Here is a 21,666-nt window from a genome sequence, read left to right on the forward strand (position 1 = left end):
AAGTAATGGACTTGAAAATACTAATGTAGACCATGGTGTAATAGTGGATTGAATATGTTTTGTGTCACGCTAACTTGAATTCTATACATGCTGTGCAAATACACATCCTGGAATACCTTCCATTTATAAGAATGTACGAGAATCTTACTGAGTTGCCTCCCTCATACCTTCTTTAGTAGAGTACTTCTTCAGGATTATAGCATGTTTTGCTGCAGGAATTTGGTGATAGATCCTGAAGAAGTTATTCAAAATCAAATTATATTTCTATACCTAGCCCTAAGATTTAACTTTTTTTTTTTAAAAAAAAAAAAAAAGGGGGGGGGGGGAGTGTTGGGGGACGCTGAGGTACAATCCTTTTTCTTCCAAGTAAATGCTCTTACCACTTAGCTCTGGAGCAGTGGGTAAGTATGCACTGTGGTCCAGTTGATGGCCTGTAACTAATAACACTGAAACTCTTACCAATAAATGTTGTATGGACTCTGATCTAGTAGATGTGCCTAAGAATGCTTATATGCTTATACTGCTGAGTCCTTGACATAGATAAAGGAAATTGTGGGTTCTGTTGGGATCGTTAACAAATTTCTGAGGTCTGGATATGCCAACAGTGCCTGTGGGGCTAGGAAATTTGATTGGCAAAGGCACGTAAGTGTTTATGGATCTTGTGACTAAATTGGCGTGTTAGATTTGGTGAGGTGCTGTGTTTGACTGTAGTAATGCAATGCCAGTATCTAACTTCTGTAGGAAGGACCGGTGGCAGAGGAAGGGAGGAGGGGTGCCTTGCATGTATTGGTTCTGAGAATAGTGTATGGGGTAACCTGCTCTAAGCCACTAGGGAGGTTCGCAGGAGAATCAGGTGGAAAAGCACAGAGTCATGCATATACAAAGCAGAGTACTCCTTTGTAAAAGGGGTAGTAATTGTGGGGCTACCTCAGAAAGGATTGGTCCGGATAGTTCTGATATGTGCAGATCATGGCAGATGATGAAAACAGCTACAGAGACTCCAGGCTCTAACTTTCTGATTAATAAGACAGAATTTGTTGAGATATTGAAAGATGGAAGCCTCTTATAGGAGAGGGACCTTAAAAAGACAGAGTTCACCGTGTGGGTATAAAAGTCATGATAAAATAATACGTATGAAGTAAGCCAAAAAGGTAAAGATTGGGTCTGCCTCTAAGTCCTAGAAGTAAATCAGGCGCAGAAAATTTCTGAAGAAGGATTTTTTTTGAGACACACAGTGCACGAGCTTGGAAAACTATGAAATAGTAATGACAAAAGGGTGCTGTTTCATGCTTTTTCTGGTCCTTGTTTGAATTCTTGATGAAAAGACAGTTGGCCAAGCAAAAGAGAAATACAGGTTATAAATTCCACTGGTTTTGCCAGTCATAGGAATATTCAGCTAAGTATCCCAAGGAGCAGCAACTGATATGAAAACAGTCTAGAAGAATACTTGTCTGAGAACACACAGAAGGTAGAAGATGCAGAAAAAGCAAGCACATTTCTATCTCTTGAAAAAAGGAAAATGGAACAAGGGTATTGCCAATGACTCTTAAGTTACCTGAATAAATGTTTTAACCAGCAAATGGCCTGGATGTGCCATTAAGTGTAGAAGTTTTTAAGTATTGGCTTGACAAAAAGAGATTGTGCACTCAAAGTAACTGTCGCTGGCTTACTGTTATTCTGAAAGTATTTCTAGTGGACAAGGGAGATCATTAATTTTGTGGTTTGGGGAGTAAAAAACATGTTTATGAAGATCCCTGATGATATCAAACTTGGAAAGCCTACAGTTATCCTGGAAGACAGGATTAGAATCAAAAGGCTGTTAAAATGGAGAAATGATCTGAAAAATAAAATGCAATCCAGCATGGGCACATGTGAACTTCTGAAAAAAAAAATAATCCCTTTCACAAACACAGCATGAGGAGTGACAGGCAAGGAAATGATGCCAAACAGAAAAGCACCTTCAAGTGTATCATGAGCTGAGCGTAAATCAGCAGCGACACACTTTGCAGAAGACAGCAGCAACATTGTGATCTATAAATAGGGATGCCCTTCTCTAAGAGGGGAAGTAATTGCTGCTCTGTAGCTGGAACTAGCAAGCCCTCTGCTGGAGTCCCATGCTCGGTTTTGATTATCTTCTTTCAAGAAAGATATCCTGAAGAGAGCAACACAAAGATCACTGCTGCTGGAAACAGGGTGAAGGAGCCGAGGTGGTTGTATCTCAAAGAAGAGAAACTTGAAAGAGTACCCAGGAGTCTTGCAGAAGCCATTCTCACAGTCACAGAAGACAAGGCAAAAGCTGTGCTTGTCCTGTAAGCGCTGGCAGACACGGAGGAGGTGGATGGGATGGCCTTAAAGCACAGCAAGGGAGACTGCAGGACAAGAATTGTAACAAGAAAATGAGCTCCCTGTAAGGCTTAGTTGTTTTTAGGGAAGCAGTGGTAATGCTGTCTTGAAGAGACTTAGAGTGTAGGCAGGTATCTGCTGGGCATAGTGCATTGCAGTTGATTCTGGCTTTGTGCAAGAGTAGAGACTGGGTGGCCTCCTGGCTTCCCTTGCAGATGTGTTTTTAGTGAAATTCCAAAACGAGGTGACTGCCAGATAGGCTTTAAGGATATGAAGTTTAGATCCTTTGACTGGCTTCTAGAGCCAGATATGTATTCCCTATCTGCTGCACTAAAATTCGGATCTGATCTTTGGAGTAGCACTCAGTAGGTTCACTGCTGCTGTGACTTCTAAATGATGCGTTTGTGTTCCCCCCAGTTGTAATGGCAAGCAGAGCAGCGTCAAGGAGATTTGCACTTAAGGATTTTTTCTGTACAGTTACTTACAGACTTTAATTTTTCTGTTGTTGGTTATGAAACTGACAGTCATAACACCTCCAATAACACTCAAATAATAATGAGGTTTCAGCATTTTGTTCTGTTCAGATTCTGCACCACTCTTGTCACTGCCTTGATCCTTGTCAGCATGCCTTCTGAAACGGCAGAAACGTGTCATGCTGGTGTTGTCAAATCAGTATCTAAAGAAAGTGCTATCAGTCTTGAGGTGTTTAGATGAGAGTTGGAAAGAAAGGGATTTTAAATTTGGGTAGCAAAGTTTTGCCAAAAGACAAAGATTAGTGGAAAAGCTTAAGCCTTTTTTTTTTTTTTTTTTAATCCTCTGTGTATTGATTTTGTTGTCCCAATTATTGAAGCAACTTAAATAATCTCAATTGTCCTATTTTGGCACTGTGTAAACGAGGGTCTGCGTTCAGAGTCTGCTATTTCAGAGTTTAGTCTAGTGATAAAGTATCAGTTCTGTGTACAAATTGAAAACATTTTGTGTATAGTGAGCTGTATAATGTTGATTAAAGCTACTGAAAAGATAATTTTCTTTAATGCACTGTTTTCATGTTTGGCATCTGTGCTTGTAAAATAATGCAAGCATTACAAATGGTGGCAGCTTAGATTCTTCTAAAAAAAATAAAAAATGCCATCGATATCTTGCAGAACTCTGCAGAAATAGTCAGCTAACTTGTTTCAGAGTCTACCCTTTAACATGCTGTATATGTTCATATAACTTAGTATACATATTTACATATATGAAAGTCTTAAACACGGGACAATTCATGAGCTTGGATTTCACAGTTGCTCAAATCTTCATTGCGTAGAAGTCTTAAAGAAAGAGGGTGGAAAATAGAATCAATGTAGAGGGTTGTGCTTTTGCATTGATAAATACAAACACTTGTTTACTTTGTGAAGTAGATGAGTAAAACTGCAGGGAGGGATGCAAAAATAGAGTTCAAAGGCACACAATGTTTATGTTCAGATTTGTAACAGTGGGTTGAATTATATTTATGTTTACTTATGTATTTATAGAAAAGTAAAAATCTAGCTAAGGAAATTTAAGGAAAAATTAAGGAAATTTAGCTACCTGAACCTTTCCCTCTTCTTTTACATTGTTTTTTCAAAAAGAACTTGAGTTCCTTAGCAGCAATGTTTCTGTACTTGAGCAAAACGTTTTATTTGCATGCAGCCAAACACTGAGATTTGGGGTTAGAATTGTTTTACTAACTGCAATTACAGCCTTTAACCAGCAATATGGAAACAGAATTAAATGTACACAGTGCTTGGAAAGGGCAAAGTCACACAAAAATCAAGTGTGTTCTGTCTCACCTTGGTCTCAGTCTTCCTATTTGATTTGGGAAGGCACTATATGTGCTGTTTCCTCCATTCGTAAATGGAAGAGATGGAGGAAGCAACTTTATGTGGAGAGTTGGCACTGCAGGAGAGGAATATCTCTTGAGGTAAAGGAGTGAGAGTTTTGACAGTTGTTTAAGGCTGCCAGAAACAAAGATAGAAGGGACTGAAAAATGTATCTTGTATAGAGGAAAAAAAAAAAAAAAAACATTTAAAAAAATGAGATGGACAAAACGATCTAGCAAAGCTTCTCTTTTTAAAAGCCGTGAAGCTTAAAGTGCCATTGAAGAGTAAGACAAGGCAGCTTGCCTTTGTTTCAAGGGCTTGAGCCAGATGGTCCTTTAAACTGCAAACCCCAGCTCTGAGATCAGGTTTTGATGTACAAAAAAAGGAAGGAAAAAAAAAAAAGCCCGGAAGAGTGGATCAGCAAAAGATTGATGGAAAGGCAGGTGTGGGTGGGCAGAGGGATTATTTGATGCTTTGCATAAATTTCACTCAAAGACTAAAGTTCTGTCCGTGCAGCTTCTCTAGCTAGCAGCTGACTAATCTGCCACGTGGACTTGCCAGGGAGCTTTGCCCCTAACTATAGGGAAGAGCTTGTGATGGAAGCAAGAAAATCCACACAAATTATTGCTACTTCTCGTACAAAATTAAGTGTTAGTTCAATATTTTTTTTTTCCTGTTTCTTAACTAACATTTCCCCTCCTACAGGCTGTTGGTAAGGTTTAAGTTGTTAAGCAAATCCTCAGCCAGTCCTTGGTGGAGAATGAAATGTTTCACACTCATAAATGCTAAGAAACTGGAGAAGTTGCAAAATAAAACATTTTGTATCTGTTCCTTATTCCTGGCAGAAGAATAACAAAGTAAATTCCTAATGAGCTGCTTGCATGAGCAATCAAGCTCTTACCTGAGGAGAAATATTTTGGGAAATAAAAAAGAAAAGGTGTGGGGGGGATGTATTTGGGGCTTTGTGGTTGTCTTTTAAATTTGCAACACGAACTTTTTTTGTACTTGTATGTATAAAGAGAGGGGGGGAATCCCCAACCCACGTGCCCTGGGGTTTCTCCTACACTTTGTTCCTCACCGTTTCCATCTGTACGTTTATTGTCCGTGTAGTCAGACCTCATACAGCAGGTGTGATGGAACCAGGTTTGTGGATGGACTGTCGTAGGAATGGGTCAGCTTCCTTGAATTCTGCTTTCGTACTTTTACACCTAGGCTTTCTCAGCTTTGGTAGTCACTATAGTGACACTGTAGGGAGTCATACACCTAAATGCCCCTGTCAGAGGTATCCTAAAAAGGTGGGTGTAGTGTCCTGTAGGGAGAAGAGTTTGATGCCATCAGTGTCAGCATGCCAACACCACCACTCGAATGTGCTGCTTATCAGGCTGCCTGGCGGTCACTGCTGAAAAATTCAGCGTTGGATAACGCAGTTGCTTCCTGTAGTGGATAGAGAACAAATTATATAAGCAAAACAAGTAGCATAAGAAAATGCTTCTCCTGAGATTTGTTCTGGTAGGGTCAGCTCTGCCAACAGAAGTGGTAACGGTACCAGAGTGGCTTGGCCTTCTCGCCAGGTGGATGTAAGGTGGTGTGTGGCTGTGTGCTCTCAGGGCAGCTTCATCCCCTGAGGAACTGGTTACTGCTCCCCGTGGCAGTCCTGCAAAGAAAGCAGCAGCACACTAAAGCTGTGCAGAATCTTCCTCAGCTGCCTTATTTCAAGCACATATGTGAGTGGGAGAGGTGAGGAAAAACCGCATCTGCTATAGGAAACGCCACTGATGGGGCAGGAAACAATCATTTCTCTGCCTGTTTTCCCCTTTATTCGCTTGTATCCGTAGCAGAACATTCAATTGCTATTCCACTACAATGCTAATGATCAAATACCCTGCTTAAAACAGTCATCATCCACTAAAATTAATAAAATCTCTCTTTCATGTTAGCAGCTTTAGGCTGGCTAGGTTAGAGTTGCTTCACTGTAATCAGGTCTTTGAACAGCACTGGCATTCTTAGCTGAAAAAAAATAAAACTGATTCGTGCCTTTATTGCTTTAGAAAGTAAATGTTGGATGTTTGCAATAAATAATACTTTTGTATACAGGAGGTTTCATTTGAAATCTTAGCTGAAAGACCTTAGTGGATAGCCCTGCTGTTGTATGAAGTTCTTAGGAAGATTTATTTGAGACAGATGCAAAATGATGTTGGGAGGAACAAACGTGAGCTGGTAGCCAATGAAAGGTGTATAAATACTGGTTAAAGTTTTGAGGGCATTTTACTTGTCTTGCAAATTCTTGTATAAATGATAGCAAATATTAAAATGATTTTGTTCTGCTGATGGTTTAACTGTGTGTGGAGAAGGGGACAGAAACAATACAGGCAATGAAAGAAAAGGATTGAAGTTTGAGTTTCCATGTGTAACTGCAATTCTGACCTCATTACTGAAAATCAATAGTAAATGTGGCCAAAATTAACCAGAATTCAGAGGCAAGAGAAGCTTGCGTAACTATAACAGAGGGTAGTTTGGGCAATTCTGAAGTCCTCAAGTGATTTTACATGTCCTTAACCAGAGGCTCTAAGCAAAGCCTCAGCCCATGTCCAGCTGTAACCCACAGGTAACCCACCCGTCAGCCTTCTCTCAGACCTACAGCAAGACCGGGAGTGAGGCGGTTGTTGCAGTTGGTTTGGCCTTGTTGTCTTTGAGCTCTGGGTAAGAGAAAAGTAAAATAAGTATGAACAGTTGTAGAGAGGAAAGAGTGCAACTTGCAGTTGGTAATACTGGTAAAATTTGAGAACAGCTGTTTAGATGGGTAGCTGGAAAACTTAAAACGTTTCATAAAACACTGGAGGTGTATGTGTGAGAGGAAGGAGGCATACGTTGAAAATGCAGTTTTAACAGAGAACGCCAAATTGGTATTTCGTATTTACTAGTTAAGGGTGCTTCAGATCACAGAAATGTTGGTGATGACAGCTGAGCAATTGTAGTAAACATCTCAGCAGCAGTAGGGAAAAATGGTGTTCTTCAGTGATCATATAGAGTAGACGGCAGCTCCTGCCCCCTGTCCCCTCCCAAACAAAAAGGGTTTGGTATTGGCTTTCTTTTTGTCTATGGTTTAATTTCCTGGGAAATTTTTCTCTCTGGAGCTAGGGTTTGAGCTTTTGGATGGTGGTTCCAAACGGAGAGTATCACGGTAGGAAACCAGCATGGGGAATGTCGATATTCTTTATAGAAGAATTTCATGGGGGAAAAAAAGCTACATCTGGCAGGCATTTCTGAATACAGCACTCTGGAGTTGCTCGTTTGGTTTGAGAGGGACATCTGTCTGTTAAAAATGTGTAAGCTCAGGTTCTGTAGGTTCATAGTTCTGCGGTAGCTTAAAGGGGAGCAAAAGGAGGCTCCTCGGTTTCCCGTGCTTAAATGTCCATGGTTTTACAGAGGAGGAAGCTGGGTAGAGAGAGACTGTGTTGAAACTCCTTTGTCAACACTTTAGAATAGCTAGTAGCAGTGTAGTTTGTATGAATTGTTCCACCTAGCATCTGTAGGGGATGCCACAAGCTGGCATAGTCTTTTGAAGGTCAATGGGGTTACCCCAGATGCAGTCAGAAAACCAGGGACGTGTCTATTGCAACGAGACCAGTATTTTAGCTATGTCCATTAATTTCACAAGGAAAAGGATCTGGTAAACTTAAATTAGCATTAAAATACAGCATGGGGAGACTACTTAGGCATAAAAATGTAGATTAAAATAGATAAAAATGTGAGATGAAAATGTAAATAATTGTAAATAAAAGTGTGAGCAGATTGAGACAATGTTTTAGTATAAATACAGATCATCAACTAGTTTTTCCTCATGTTGCCATATTAATTCTCTAGACGAAACTTTTCTTATTGCTTATGGTGATGGTACGGCTAACTCACCCTTCCAGAATGTAAGCTTTAAGTTTTGCTGCTTTCTGTTTACTTCCTTCCCTGTGTTGTTTTACACTGAACTATTTCTCATGTTGGCTAATGCTGTTTCATTATGTCACTGTAATTTTCACCTCTTGGTACCTGTGTGTTCTCACTAGGATTATAAAGCGTAGTGCTGGAAATCACGTTTTTGTTCTGGGTTTGTACAACCCTGTATCGGGACAGTACGAGCCCTTGAGTGGGATTCATACTGGCAGTAATAGTTCAGGTAATGGCTGTAGCCTGACAGTCCTTTCCCATTAGTGTTAGAAATTGAACAGTGTGACCTATGCTACCTAGCAAATTGGTTGTAACACCAGAGTTCCCTCCTTTACGTGTAAGTATATTATTTATGGCATAATGAAGCATGATTATTGTCTAAACCGTTTCCTATATTGAATACTGATCTGCAGAGAATGAGTGGCAGCCAGGAAAAGCAATGCTGGTGGGAAAAGGCGCTCTATTCTCCCCTTTTTCCTGCATCGCAGTGTGAAGGTAAGAAGCTGTGCATGTTCAAACTAACTTGCTCTTGCAACCATGCTAGAATTTGTTAGTGGTCTTTGTTATGGGTTCGAATTGTTGCAGATGAATTAGAACTGTCATTTGTATTAATAAATAAATAAATAAATTTTAATAGTAATCTGAGAGAGAGCTGGGATGCTTAATTTGCATTTGTCATCTCTAACATGCTTTAAATAGTTCTTGAATGAACGTGCTTTTAAAATGGCCTTACCATTTTTGCAAATTCACTCAATTCCAGAGCTTGGCTTTGGGCAGGACATTAACCTCTGACTCTGAAAATACTTCATTGCATTTTTGAGTATCTTTCAACCTGTGTAACATTTTTTAGGCAGCTAATTTTACCAGAATGTGGAAATATGATAACTGTGTTTCCTGGGTTCGCATGAACACCATGCCAGCTATTCAGTGAATGTGTGGAATTTCTCTCAAGCCAGGAAGCAGAGGGATCTGCCTTGTGGCCACTCCTTTCCAGTGACAGTCTGGGAGCCTTTCTGTCCTGTCTTGGTAGGCAGGCTGCTTGTAAGCAAAAGCAGGTGTGCTTCCAGCACTCTCTGTTGCCTCCCAAGAATTTGTAGCATCTGACAGCTGGCCCAAGGCCAGTTTTTTCTGTGGACACAGGCAAGAATCCAGAGCTTTCTTTTTTTTTTTTTTTTTCCTCTGGGTTTTGCTGCATAACAATTTATCTGTTCGGGGGAGAAGGCAAGAAGATAAACAAAAGCTTTCTGCATGCTGAATTGATGGATATCTGGTGGCTACTGTTTGGCAGAGGCTCAGTGCAAGAAGCTTTTGATCAGAGACCTGGTTCTGTAATAATTTGGAAGCAGATTAGCAAGCAGCTACTGCTGAATTATTTTTAAAGTGCAGCCAGCTTTGTGAGTGCCCTCACTTTGGTGTTCAGGGCAGTGTAGGTTACTTTCAAAACCATCTTTGTTTCCTGAGCTCCCAGCCATAGAGATGTTTGCTCTGTGAAAGGGATCATGCCTACACGACTTTGATTTGCCTCCTGGCCTCCCATATTAGAAAAATACTTGGTAACTTGGAGTAAAATTATTTGGTGTCCTCTGAAAGCTTGTTTTCCACGTCGGTAATTGCAGAGATGCCATTGGTGTAATAGCAAATGCAGTGACTCGCAACCTTGAGTATGCATTTTATGCAGAGTAATCCTTTAATTTCTGTCAGTGACTTGTGTCATCTTTTTGCTGACATCTACTGGTGAATTTGCAAACTATCTAGTGTTTCCCCACCTTACTTCAGCAGGGGAAAACAATATATATAGTGAAGTCCAGAACTTGTTTAATATGGTCACAGAATTCCTGTGAAGCTGAGGAATTCCAGGATTTCATCTTTTAGACAAAGTTGACCAAAGCTAATGTTGTTCTTCCATAAATCTTTAGTTTTCTGTTTGGACAGTTTTATATATGGGCATTGCATGTGACCCATATATATTGATACAATACATGCCGTTATGCATGGAAGTTTACTCTGGTAAATAGAAACTACAGCCATTTACACCAAATGTTTGTTTGGTTTTGAGTTTTTTGGTATCAGGCTGCACTATACTTTGTGTGGGTATAGAAATGTGATCTAAAACACCATGCAGTATCAGAACTGAAAAATGTACGGAACCATTTATGATAAATTCATCTTTGTTCGTTATTATTTAAAGTATTTTCTTTAAATAGCTTGTTCTGTTTTTATTTGCTTACTCAGGTAAGGCTTGATGAAGTCTCAGTAAGTTATTCTGCTTAGCTCCTTAAGGAATTCCAGCTAGAATCCCCCCACAAGCACAGAGTTTAAATGACAGTGTAAATTTAAAGCGTACTTCTGTAGGTGCATTTATTTTGGCTAAATGTAAATAAGTGTTCCTCAAATCTGTTTTTTCTTCCTCTTTTCCTCACGCGCACTGTAAGAATGTTATACAAATGCCAAGGGAGAGAATGGTGTAGGAGAATTTGCAGATGTAAAGGAAATATCCAATGATGATGAACATCTTTTAGATTTTAATATGGTAAGTTTGCCATTGGTTTGGGGGACGTATATTTGATTTTATAAGGATGTGCCACTGTGTCTTTCTGTTCAGAGTTCTCAGTCTGATCTCAAGTGAAATTCCTACAAAAACTTTCAAAAGCTTTTCTACCCTTACTTTGTTTTTTAATCTCTTCTGTGTCTTAAGCTTTCTTCTGAAAACTCTACAGAGTGCTGAGCATTGTACTTCTAATAATTCAGCATATTCAGTTTTCTTTGGGAACACTTGGCTTCTGTGATCTCTGTGTGCTAAACGTACGAGTCTTTTTCCTCAACTTCAAATTTCACCAACCATGGGCTGGCTGATACGTGCTATGAAGCCAGAAGGGACCAGTAATTAAAGGAGTAAGCATGATGTATGCTGAATTCTGTCCTCCTTAAAAGCAAAAACTGATGCACTTTAGTCATTTTTGCTGTAGGGAAAAATCTTCATGTACACATGCGCTTACTGATGTACTTTCCAACTGATGTGCTTTCAAACTTGATAGTGATGATAGCAGTTAAATTTAATACTGTGACATGCTTGCTGTAACTTCACTGATTCAGATGAAAATATACTGCCTTTGCTTGAAATACAATTGGATTTATGCTGTTTTTGTGATACTTGATACTTAGTACCAAAATTTGGAGACAGCACTTACAGCAATTTTCTGTTTAAAAAAAAAAAAAAGTGTCAATGACACACTGAGTTCACTTTTGATTCTCTTGCTGTTCTGTGCAAGTCCTAAAGCTAAAGGGCCCTAAAATACTAAGGCCCTACAATTAAAAAATAAAAATCTCACCTTTTTTTCCTGCTGCTCTGTAATCCTTTGTACATAATGGACAAGAGGACGTACATAATAGAAAGAGGATAATTTGCCCATGATTATGCGGTTTTTCTTGACCATGTATAGAACAATACAACTGACCAGCCTAGAAAAAAGCAAGCATGTTTTTATTGTTCCCCATCAACACTGTCAGTTTAAATCCTTAGGTTTCTTCTGTTTATGAAGCAAGATGTGCAGATGATATAGATGCTGAGGCAAAACCAAATGGCTTCAGGAAGAAGATCTACTCCAGTGATAGCTCCAGCCCTGAAGACACCGCTTCAGAAGGTGGAAGTGAATGGGCAGATCCGTGTGAGGAGGAGCTTTTTTCTCGAACTCAACTCTAAAAACGGCAGAGTAGAACAGATGGTTTAAAAGTAACATGAGATGGAAAACTATCCTTCCTGAGGGTCTGTAGCTCTAAAACAACAACTTGAGTTTCCTCTTCAGTTAATGGATTCAGATGTGTATTTATCTTTCTCTTCTTGCTTATTTTATAGATGGGGACACAGCTGTCCTGTTGAAGATTTTTTTTTCACCCCCAAACTGTTAAATTCTTGGCTATTTGAACTAGACTAGATTGTGTTGTCAAATCAAGAATGGATGTGCATGTGCTTGTCTTAGTAGTACCACTGCTTCTTTGCATCTTAATTGCAGTTATTTTCATTCGTAACTGTAGCCCTACCACTACGACTATCTTCTTAGCATCGCAGTGTCTACAACTACTTCTGCTATTCAGAGACTTTAGCTTTTGGCACATTAGGCTTTGTTCTTTAAGAACTGGGAGATAAATACTTAACACTGTAATCTATCAGTGCCTTTCTGAATGCAGGAGAAAAGCATGAATGACTTGTCCAGTCTTCATTCAGTAAATCTCATAACTTTGAAGTAGGAACAACAGGGTTGTGCTTTAGAGACTTACAGAAACTGTGTTTTCTATCCTATGATTCCCCCTCTCTCCCCTTCCCGCAAACCAACACTGAGGATACCATGGTTTGTATTTTTGCTAACTGGAGAAGCCAAGGATTTTTTGTAGGTATGGAGGCAATGTGGATTTTTTTTTCTTTTTTTCTTTTTTTTTGTCCTTTTTAGCAACTTGCCAACGTATGGCAAGACTTGAAAGAGAAGTAACACCAAAAATAATAAACCACTGGGGTGATGTGTGGATTGTTGTGAATTCTGTAACAAGTAATGAGAATGTTGTCTTGTTGCAAATGATGGCATTCGTGTAAGCTGCAGAAGCATCCGTTACTGAATTTGAGCCTGAATGACTGAAATTATCTAAAATGCTCAGAGTGTTCGATGTTTTAAATGCGAAGGGTCAGTGCTTCACTTGAAAGAAATCCTGTGGCTGCTGCAGTTAGCTGCTGTTGTGGCTGTAATTTAGTAAATCTCGTAGTTCATTTTGTGTTTCTGAGAGAATGTGTGGGGCAAGCTATGTGTGTGGTGGGTGGGGGTCGGGAAAGTGATGACTTCAAACATACATGTGTGATTGCAGTAGTGATTGTTGCTTTATGTGACTTGCTTTTAAATTTTATTTTGTTAACTTAGAAAGTCAATACATTGTCAAGTTGCATCTGTACAAGACTATCAACTCCTTGTGCTTTTAACACATTATGCAAAACGTATAAGCCAGGAGGAGCAATATTTGCAAAACTAAACGTTCTAAGTTTTTACCAACTCATAGTTTAAAGAACAACAAACAACTAATTATACAGTAGCAGCATGTCTATAACATCAGGAAGTGCAGAAAGTCCAATACTGACTTGAAAAGCTTAACCATTAATTTTGACAGGCAATAAACCTCATGAGAACTAGAGCTGTTTGAAATGTGAGCTGAACTGGCTTTGAAATATGTTCTGTGCGAGAAGGGTTTTTTGAATAACTGGGTTTGGTTGCCTTTATTCAAATGATAGTTTAAGAATTGAAAGATGTGGTTAGAGAACCATGCCATTCTTTGTGCAACATCTTTGTTGAGATCTCTACCTAAAATTGGCTTGGTTTGTCCTTACCCAGGGACTTTCTTTTGGTCCTCCTATTGAACTATGCTTTAGGGTTTGTATTCATACAACGAGTCTTTTGACACTTTACAGTTTCTTTTCTTAATTTATTTGCAGACTTTGGGTAGATTTTTATATATTTTACTTTCTTCTGGAGCTTCCTTGAGAGGTTGTTTAGCACCTGCACTGAGAACTAGTTAACTGTAACATGAAAGTAAAAAAGAACTTTATACATAAATTCTTCAAATCACTACATTGAAGAACGGAAAAGAACTTCATTCAAGAACAAGAAATGACCAAATGGACATATTTCAAACACAAACTTCAGCTCAGTTAATTCTGGCTAGAGCTGCTTTTTTGGTAAGAAAGGGCTCAAAAAGAACAAAGGTGTTGCTTATAGTTACATTGGGGCATGTAATAATTCCAGCACCTTTGGGGAAAATAAAATCGTATTTTGAGCTTGGGCAATAACAAATTGTCTTTATTTGTTTTCATAGTTTAATGGCTAAAGCTCTAAAGCTTTCAGTGAGAGTTGAAGTGTGGTTTTTAGTTTTTCTGTATGGATAGAAACACAAACGAAACAACAACAAAAGCATTAAAGGTTGGCATACGCTGAACCGCACTGTGGTATGAAGCGCATTGCATATCCATAGCACTGAAGTATCAGTTTTCCATTCCTGGGCTGAAATTTGTTTCTACTTTTTGCTTCAAGTGGTTGTATTGTTCTGATTTCACGTACACCAGAGTAACTGATTTTGTTTTCTTGTGGAGTTACTTAACACCAAATAAAAAATATAAAAGGACAATTGGATGGTGTGTGCGTGTCTTCATTTTCTTTGGCTGCTGTATATAACTTAGATACAACATGCCACTTAGGAATTAAATGTTCTGAAGAGAGAGCTTGAGGTATCTAATCTGGGAGTCCTTCTCATTGCAGTATTTTTTCCTGTTTTGTATTGGAAAAAGCATTAAAAAATACTGTATGTGTATTTTTAAACAAAAGAACACATAAGACAGCCAAAGCGAATCTAACAAGTTTAGCCCCCCCTTTTATTTCTGTAGAAAGTGTCATGATCTCAGTCCAGAAATCAATTTGTAATGACAACTTCGTGTTTGGACCGTTATAAGACCGGGTTTTATATAGCATGTACTAGGAGACGTGGACTAGCAGACTTCCTGCTTTGAACTTGTGCTCAGCCATCAACTGGTCTGTGGCTGACTTCTGCTTTTAGAAAAACTGTTTGTGGCACGCAGCTCCGTAGGTGGACATATGTGAGAGCAATACAAACATACGTATTTGAGAAAATAGGGGGAAATAGTTGCTCTGAAAGGAACTTGGGTGAATACTTTCATTCACATGTGTGTGCCAAGCTTTGCCTTCTTTAAACTTCACAATTGGAATATTCAAACTCATCTTGATAACAAATTATTTTGAATTCTTTTAAGTAGTACAGCGAAAGGAGTTTCATTGTGTTCATTGATGATTGATGAAAGAGTTAAATATGATCAACGAGGCCTATAAGTTTTTGTATCTAACTTAGCATTAACTCTGCCTATCTTAAGGAATTTGTTTCCAATATAAATAATGCTTCTATCATGCCAACAACACTGAATATTGTAGGCAGCAGTTGCTGCTGTCCGTGGCAGGGCAGGCTTTAAATGCATGAGCTGTGCCTGCAGAGGAGCGCAGGTGCTGTCCGCAGTGCAGATGGAAAGGTCCCGTGCCTCCCAGAGAGCCGGTCTTGCCAGGATTCCTCATCAGTAACTCACTCTTTTCCTGCTAGCAGCTGCATATTTAAATATCACCAATGAATTCATCATCATGTTTAGCATCTCCATTTTTCTCATGACCCATGAAACCAGCAGCAACAAAATGGTAAGGTTTTGGGTAAATTAAACTTACCTGATAGCTGCAGCTTCATACAAAAAGATCCCCTTTCCAGCGTTCAAATTGCTCTCAATACGTATGTTAATATGCAAGTGCTAATAAACTTTTAAGCTACCTATAGGCTCAATACGATTGTAATAGGACTTAAAGGAAAGACAAAGCTGTCAGAGTTGGCTGTGGAGATAAAGTGAGTGGCAAAACTTTGGTTTCCCTGCCCTACTTCATCATTCCCTCCCTATAGCATCACCTGCAAAGAACGCGCTGTGGACGTGGACTGAGAGCAGAGACTTCCATGCACGCTGCCTTTTCCTACCTGACAGCTTTCTTGCAGAAGTGTTTCTGGAAGACCTCTTGCTGTCATTTCTTTGCTACTGTAGAACCCAGTCAATCCTAGACCACGAGGAGGTGTGAAAGCTGTAGAAAGTCTCTTTAATTGTCACCATGCAGCAGGGTCACTTTTATTAACATTAGGAATGTCTGTGTAATATTGCAACGATTCATATTCACATAAAGGTTTTAGGAATCATCATAGTTGTTAATGAAGAAGGCTTCTCTGCCCATCATTTCTGCGTAGACATTTTTCCCACTACAAGAAAGCAGAGACACAGCGACATGTAGCTGCTTCCCTTACTGCACAGAACTGAGTATTCTCCAAATCCTATTTTTCTGAAATCCTATTTTTCTGCTTTCTTCTATACTCGATCTAAACAATTAAGCATGCTAAAAAGTAGAGGTGATAATGTTTTCGTTTCATCTCGGTGCTTTTCTTTATTGTAGACAAAGAAACACTCTGGCAAATGGCACTACAGTGTAGTCAGGGTACTGAGAGCAAGTACATAAGCACTGGAATAGACTGCCTAAAAAATTAGCACTACCTCCCCCATTAGAGACTTTTAGGAACAGATTAGACAAATGTGTCAGAAATTTTGCAGGTATGTATGCATACATCTTGCCTTAGGGGAAAAAGGAGGAACAAAATAAGCTCTAGAGCTCTGTGAATCCTCTTTCCATAGACACAGCTTATATCCAGAGGGGCTTTAAAATTGACTCATAAAGAAACAAACAAACAAACCCACACATTAGATTGTCTGTGGGACATTAAATCTTGTGCAGTTTTTCCTTTATTCATACCAGTAGCTTGCATTTGAAAAAAGTACAACTTGTAAGTGTTTAAAACCCAACTTCCAAGGAATAACTTGCCTCATAATCCCTACTATGGTAGGCTACCCTGATCCCTTCTACATGCAGGACAGAAATAAGTGAACATCTGAACATCTCCTTTATTGGTATTGCATGTTTCTTTTTCACTCCTAGTGCTCATCAGTAGGATTTTACTCTTTCTCTCTTACACTTTTTTTTTTCTGTTCTGTAACTTCCAATTTCTGTACTGATGTTTGGCTTTTAACTGTCTTCACTTTGAGATGGGATTTTAGCCCTTACTCTATTGATTCTGGAACCTTTATCTATTTGACAACGAAGTCATCTTCTCATTCATGCTGTTAAAATATTTTTCTTCCCTTTTCCCTACAATCCTATTCAAGACAGAAATATCAAGTCTTTTGAAGCACTACAGTTCCATAGAGGATATTAATTGGATCTATCTGCCTAAATTGAGTATTACTTTATTGCATTCAACATTACTAACCCTAGACAACAACTGATTTTTGTTCAGTACTCACTTCTTTCCTAGCAAGTTCCAATAGAAAGTTACCATACGCTGGGTGCAATGCCTTTTGTGTTACAGAATTAATCTATTTGCTTTTAGAAACACAATTTAAATTGTGCTGAGAAACTTAATACAAGAAGCAGCATTTTTAGTATGTATAGTCTTCTTCCTTCACACCTTTTTACTCATTTTGTCTTTCCTAAATAGCTTGTTGACAACAATAGAAACATTCTGGTCACGTACACATGATTTCAGTAATATCAATCCAAAAGTGCTGCAAAGTCTCACAGTACCTTCTCCTAGTTTTCTTTTTCTTGTTGTCTCATGGATGGAAGCTTTAAACCATAAAAGTCTGTTTTTACCCAGTGGTAACAAAAGGATGAACGTTAATGGCAGTTACAGACCTGGTTTCACTTTCCTCATCCTTTTGCATTTATCAGAGTTAAATTCCTATAGAAGGAGTCATCCTTTGGGGAGAATAACACGGCAGCTTCTCAAGCTGTTCCCAACTCATCCCAAACCTATTGAACTGTTTTGGTGGACAGACTTGCCTCTGCTAGTAGGAAAGCCCATACAGGTGGTGGTTGTGCTGGAAATGGACTGCTGCCAAGCACAGATGTACAAAAACCAGGCAAATATTAGTTTGGTGAGAGCAAAATTAATTTGTGATGACTTTGAAGGAGAACAGCATAATTATTCTCCATTTGTCAAAAACATCACCATTTGCTTGTCAGGTGATAATTTTTGATCAAATCATCTTAGCTACAAGTCAGTGTAGGAAACGTGAATTCGCTGTTCCCTTTTCCTGTGCCACAAAACAGGCATTAGTTACTTACCCATACGTACAAGCAGTTCTGTAAAGCAAGGAGGAAAAAGATCAATGTCTCATTTTCCGTTCTGACACTCACCTTCAAGAGTGACCTTCTCTGTCTCTGTGCCCGATGGACCGTATGTATCAGAGATTATCCATCTCTTGTTATACTCAGCATGCTTGCTCTCTTGCTTGCATGAGCTAAAAAAAAAAAAACTACGTTAAATGACGGTGATGGGAAATCCAGGCAGAGGTTGCTGATCAGCTGGTACACAATGCTGTGTGAATGCTGGATCTTCACAACATGTAAATCTTCGGTTAACTGGAGAAGAAATATTATGGTGGGATTTCTACTAGTTTATGACAGAGAATTGCTGACCTCATGCTCATGACCATGAAGCTGGCCGTCTGAAACCCGCTTGCATCATACTTGGCTTGCGATGAATGAAAATACAATCTCGACGGTTCCCCCTAGTTCTTTAAAAGTTTTCTCAATTGCAAAATTGTTGAAGCTTCAAAACAGAACTGAAAGAGTAAGCAGAGAATGATTTCCCACCATCTATAGGCTAAAGAAGCACGAGGGGAGCTTGCACTTCCGTTCCTTAACTCTAAAAAAACAAGGTAAGGACTGTTACTTTGCATACTTTTTCCATAGCCATGTATATTTTGGAGAAATTGTTGAGACAGAACAGAGCACACGAAACCCTTCCTGCTTTCTTGCAGAGTAACCATAAAACTGGTGCATCTAACTGATGGTCTGGATATGGCAGGGCTTTTGAAACACGTTTTCTAGAAACTAAATTCTAAATTCTAGCACTAAGCTATTATTAGACCACTTCGATGTTTTTTGCCTGCTAGGTGAACATCAGTTACCAGTCCCAGGCTGCTCTGTCCAGTGCTTCATTTCTACCCAGCAGCTGCAGGCAAAACACTCTTGAACTTTAAAACATTTTGTCCCAGAATTTTTACAAACCTAAATATTTATTTTACAGGTTTACCTGACTCTAAGTCAATGCCAGAGCACTGATGATAACCATCGTGACTGGTCAGTGTGAATGCTTCTCAGGGATTTTTTATTTTTGCCCTTCTCAGTGTGCCAGGCTACTCAAAATTATGGTGAAGGCTGAACATATTTGTACTTGGGTTTATTTTTCAGTTCACATTTCACTGTTTTAAGAAGTATTTAGTAGGTTCCAAATAATTCAGGAAGGATACAGCTCATCTAGTACAAAAAAAACTCAAGCTACTGCAAACATTTTTCCTGTATCCTCTGTGGTCATGTCACTTTATGCAAATTTCTGTTTTTCAAACTACTTAAGCAGTCGAGCAGGTTTAGACACAAAAAACACTAACAAGCACATGACATGTTAGCAAAAAATACAGCACCAAAGCTGACTTTTTATCATGCTTTTGGGGGTTTACTTACAGTCCAACTAATAAAATGAACAGGCCATTTCTCAGTCTGCCCTTCAGGATGAAGTCCTTTAAATGTTGCACAGCAGAAAAACAAAGGTTGCTAAAGCACTCCTTTGATCTTAGTTATGCATTTATGCTTCCTGTACCTGGTAGTACCTGTTCAGCTTCCTTTTAGCAATTAGGACACCCCACACTTCCATGAAGGCTAACAAAGCTGTATTTAGTCACATAATTTCAGCCCTTCATCCATACAGAATAATAATACACAATACTTGCAGAGAGAAACTACATTACCTCTGATGGGGGCAGCCTTAACAGAACTAATGCTAACTGTTGCTGGAAAAAGTAGACTTTTGCTAGTAGCTCACAACAACCAAAATGCTGCTACTCATTTCAACTCAGTATATGGTCATTCACAAATACTAAAGAGTATATATTTTACACTGACTAGGCTGTGGTTTTCTGCAAGCATTTTAAGGCTGACCCTGGTATTTTTATGCTGCCTAGCAGAGTGGGATCCTGGTTGTTCTAACACGTGTCTTCAGTGCAGAGAACAATATGATTTTTGTTGTGAGTAGGTGTCAAGAAGTACACCAGCTGAACAGGAGGAGTCATCAGTGGGTTGGAAATGGAAAAATTCACTAAAATAAATCAGTTTAGAATGGGCATTTCAAGGCAAGATTTCAAGGCATTATGACTGTTAGGGCACAACTCTGCTCTTAAATAAGTACTGACACTAAAAGACTTTACGTACCTTGGTTACTTTCAGCTACTGCTGAAAGATTTCTTATGGCAGACTTTTTTAAAGTTTCTTCATCCTAAATAAAATTGCAAAGATAGGAGTGTAAGTAATTAGTGCCTTTGGAGACACTTCACAGATACAGAATTCATGACTACGTACTCTCATTCTGTTATTTACCATAGGACCTAACAACTTTGACCAAAGATAGATGATACCATGGTGACGGTACAATCTTCTAGCTGCTACAAAAAGAGAGATTGATTTCCATTCTCAAAAACAAAAGGAAAATATTAATACTGAAAAAGGAATTGGTGTATCTTCCAACATAGTATCTCTTGCATAAACTATATACATATAACATTATACTATAACTCTATATTATAGTGTTTCAAAGGAGTTTTTCTTTTATTTACTCTGTTATAAAGGTAATACAAAAGCTGTCTTACAGAGGTTGGTATGATTTTCTAAGATAAGGAAAAATGTGACATTTTAATTGTTTCATATTCTTTCTGATATTCATCTTACAAATCCAGCAGAACAGAGCCTCAAATTTATCTCTCTCTGAACCATGCAGAAGTATAATTTTTGGTTGTTGATGATAAGTGCCTTCTTCTCATCTTGATAATGTGCTAATTCTCATCTTGATACCATGCGATTGCTGTCAATGGGGTCACAGTGGCAAGTACTTCAGTACAAGTTCACCTCAGACTGACAATTTATTCAGGTGTAACTTGCCCACATCAAAGCTCAAATAATCGTGGCTTTGCTCTTGTTATTTAACTAATTACATTAATACAAGTTCATATATTCCTGCATTTGCTCCATACACGTGAGTGAGATCATGAGAAGTTCGTATTTACATACGCTCTTAAGGTGGATGACTGCTTTGCTACCTTAATGTATCTTAACATAATCGATAGACATGATCACCTAGAACCTTTTTTTCTGGGAAAAAAAAAAAAAAAGAAAAAAAAAAAAAGGATGGGTTTCAAACATGAGAAGGAAACACGAGCTCTACTCCTGTGAGGTACTGAGTGCTTCTGACCCCTTTGATTCAGTGTGTGGGTGCACTGAGAGTTGTGTTGGTGATGCAAGCATCTGAGCACTTTGAGATGGGGTAAAAGGCGGCAAATAAAGCCAAGAGAATGGAAACATAAATATACACATGCTGGAATACCATCCATCATCCTAGAGCCTCAACTTCTGGCATTATGGCCCGGTTCCACAGAAATACGGATGCACCCCCAGACCGACACTTCCCACAGTACCAAACTAGTGTAAAACACCAAATTTTGTTTCCCTCTGAAATCCAGCCCGCTGGCATCTTCTCCCCGGGGGCCATCCCACCACCACCTCACAGCCCCCTGCCTCGGGGAAGCCTTCGGTACAAGAGAACCCTCTCCAGGGGAACCCCTCCTCGTTGCCCCCTCAGGTCGACCCCACAACCCGGCGCGGCCGGGGCTGCGCCTGAGGCGAGCCCCCGCCATGCCTCCCCGGGTCCCCCCCTTCCCCATGGCTGGAGGCGCCTCAAAATGGCGGCCAGCGGCCGCCTCCCCCGGGTGCCAGCCCGCCTCCCACCGCGCAGGCGTTCCCTCGGCCGGCGGGCGGTGCTGGGGCTGGAGGAGGAGGAGGAGGAGGAGGAGGAGGAGGAGGAGGAGGAAGAAGCG

At 39.5% G+C, this 21,666-nt stretch overlaps 1 protein-coding gene across 7 annotated transcripts in view; it reads left to right on the top strand.

The window, feature by feature from the left end:
• KIAA0232 overlaps positions 1-14,276 on the top strand; it is a 67,705-nt gene extending 53,429 nt beyond the window's left edge. For 6 of the 7 annotated variants that reach the window (XM_082760367.1, XM_082760368.1, XM_082760371.1 and 3 more), the window contains 3 exons: positions 8,537-8,618; positions 10,556-10,653; positions 11,644-14,276. In XM_082760367.1, the coding sequence (XP_082616493.1) occupies positions 8,537-8,618; positions 10,556-10,653; positions 11,644-11,823 (360 nt within the window). In that variant the 3' untranslated portion in view covers positions 11,824-14,276. The remainder of the gene's footprint in view (positions 1-8,536; positions 8,619-10,555; positions 10,654-11,643) is intronic. The other variant, XR_014317492.1, reaches the window with a different exon arrangement.
• Positions 14,277-21,666: the final 7,390 nt, after the last annotated feature.

Source organism: Aythya marila (assembly GCF_965140915.1).
Source record: "Aythya marila genome assembly, chromosome: 4".
NCBI classification, from domain to species: Eukaryota; Metazoa; Chordata; class Aves; order Anseriformes; family Anatidae; genus Aythya; species Aythya marila.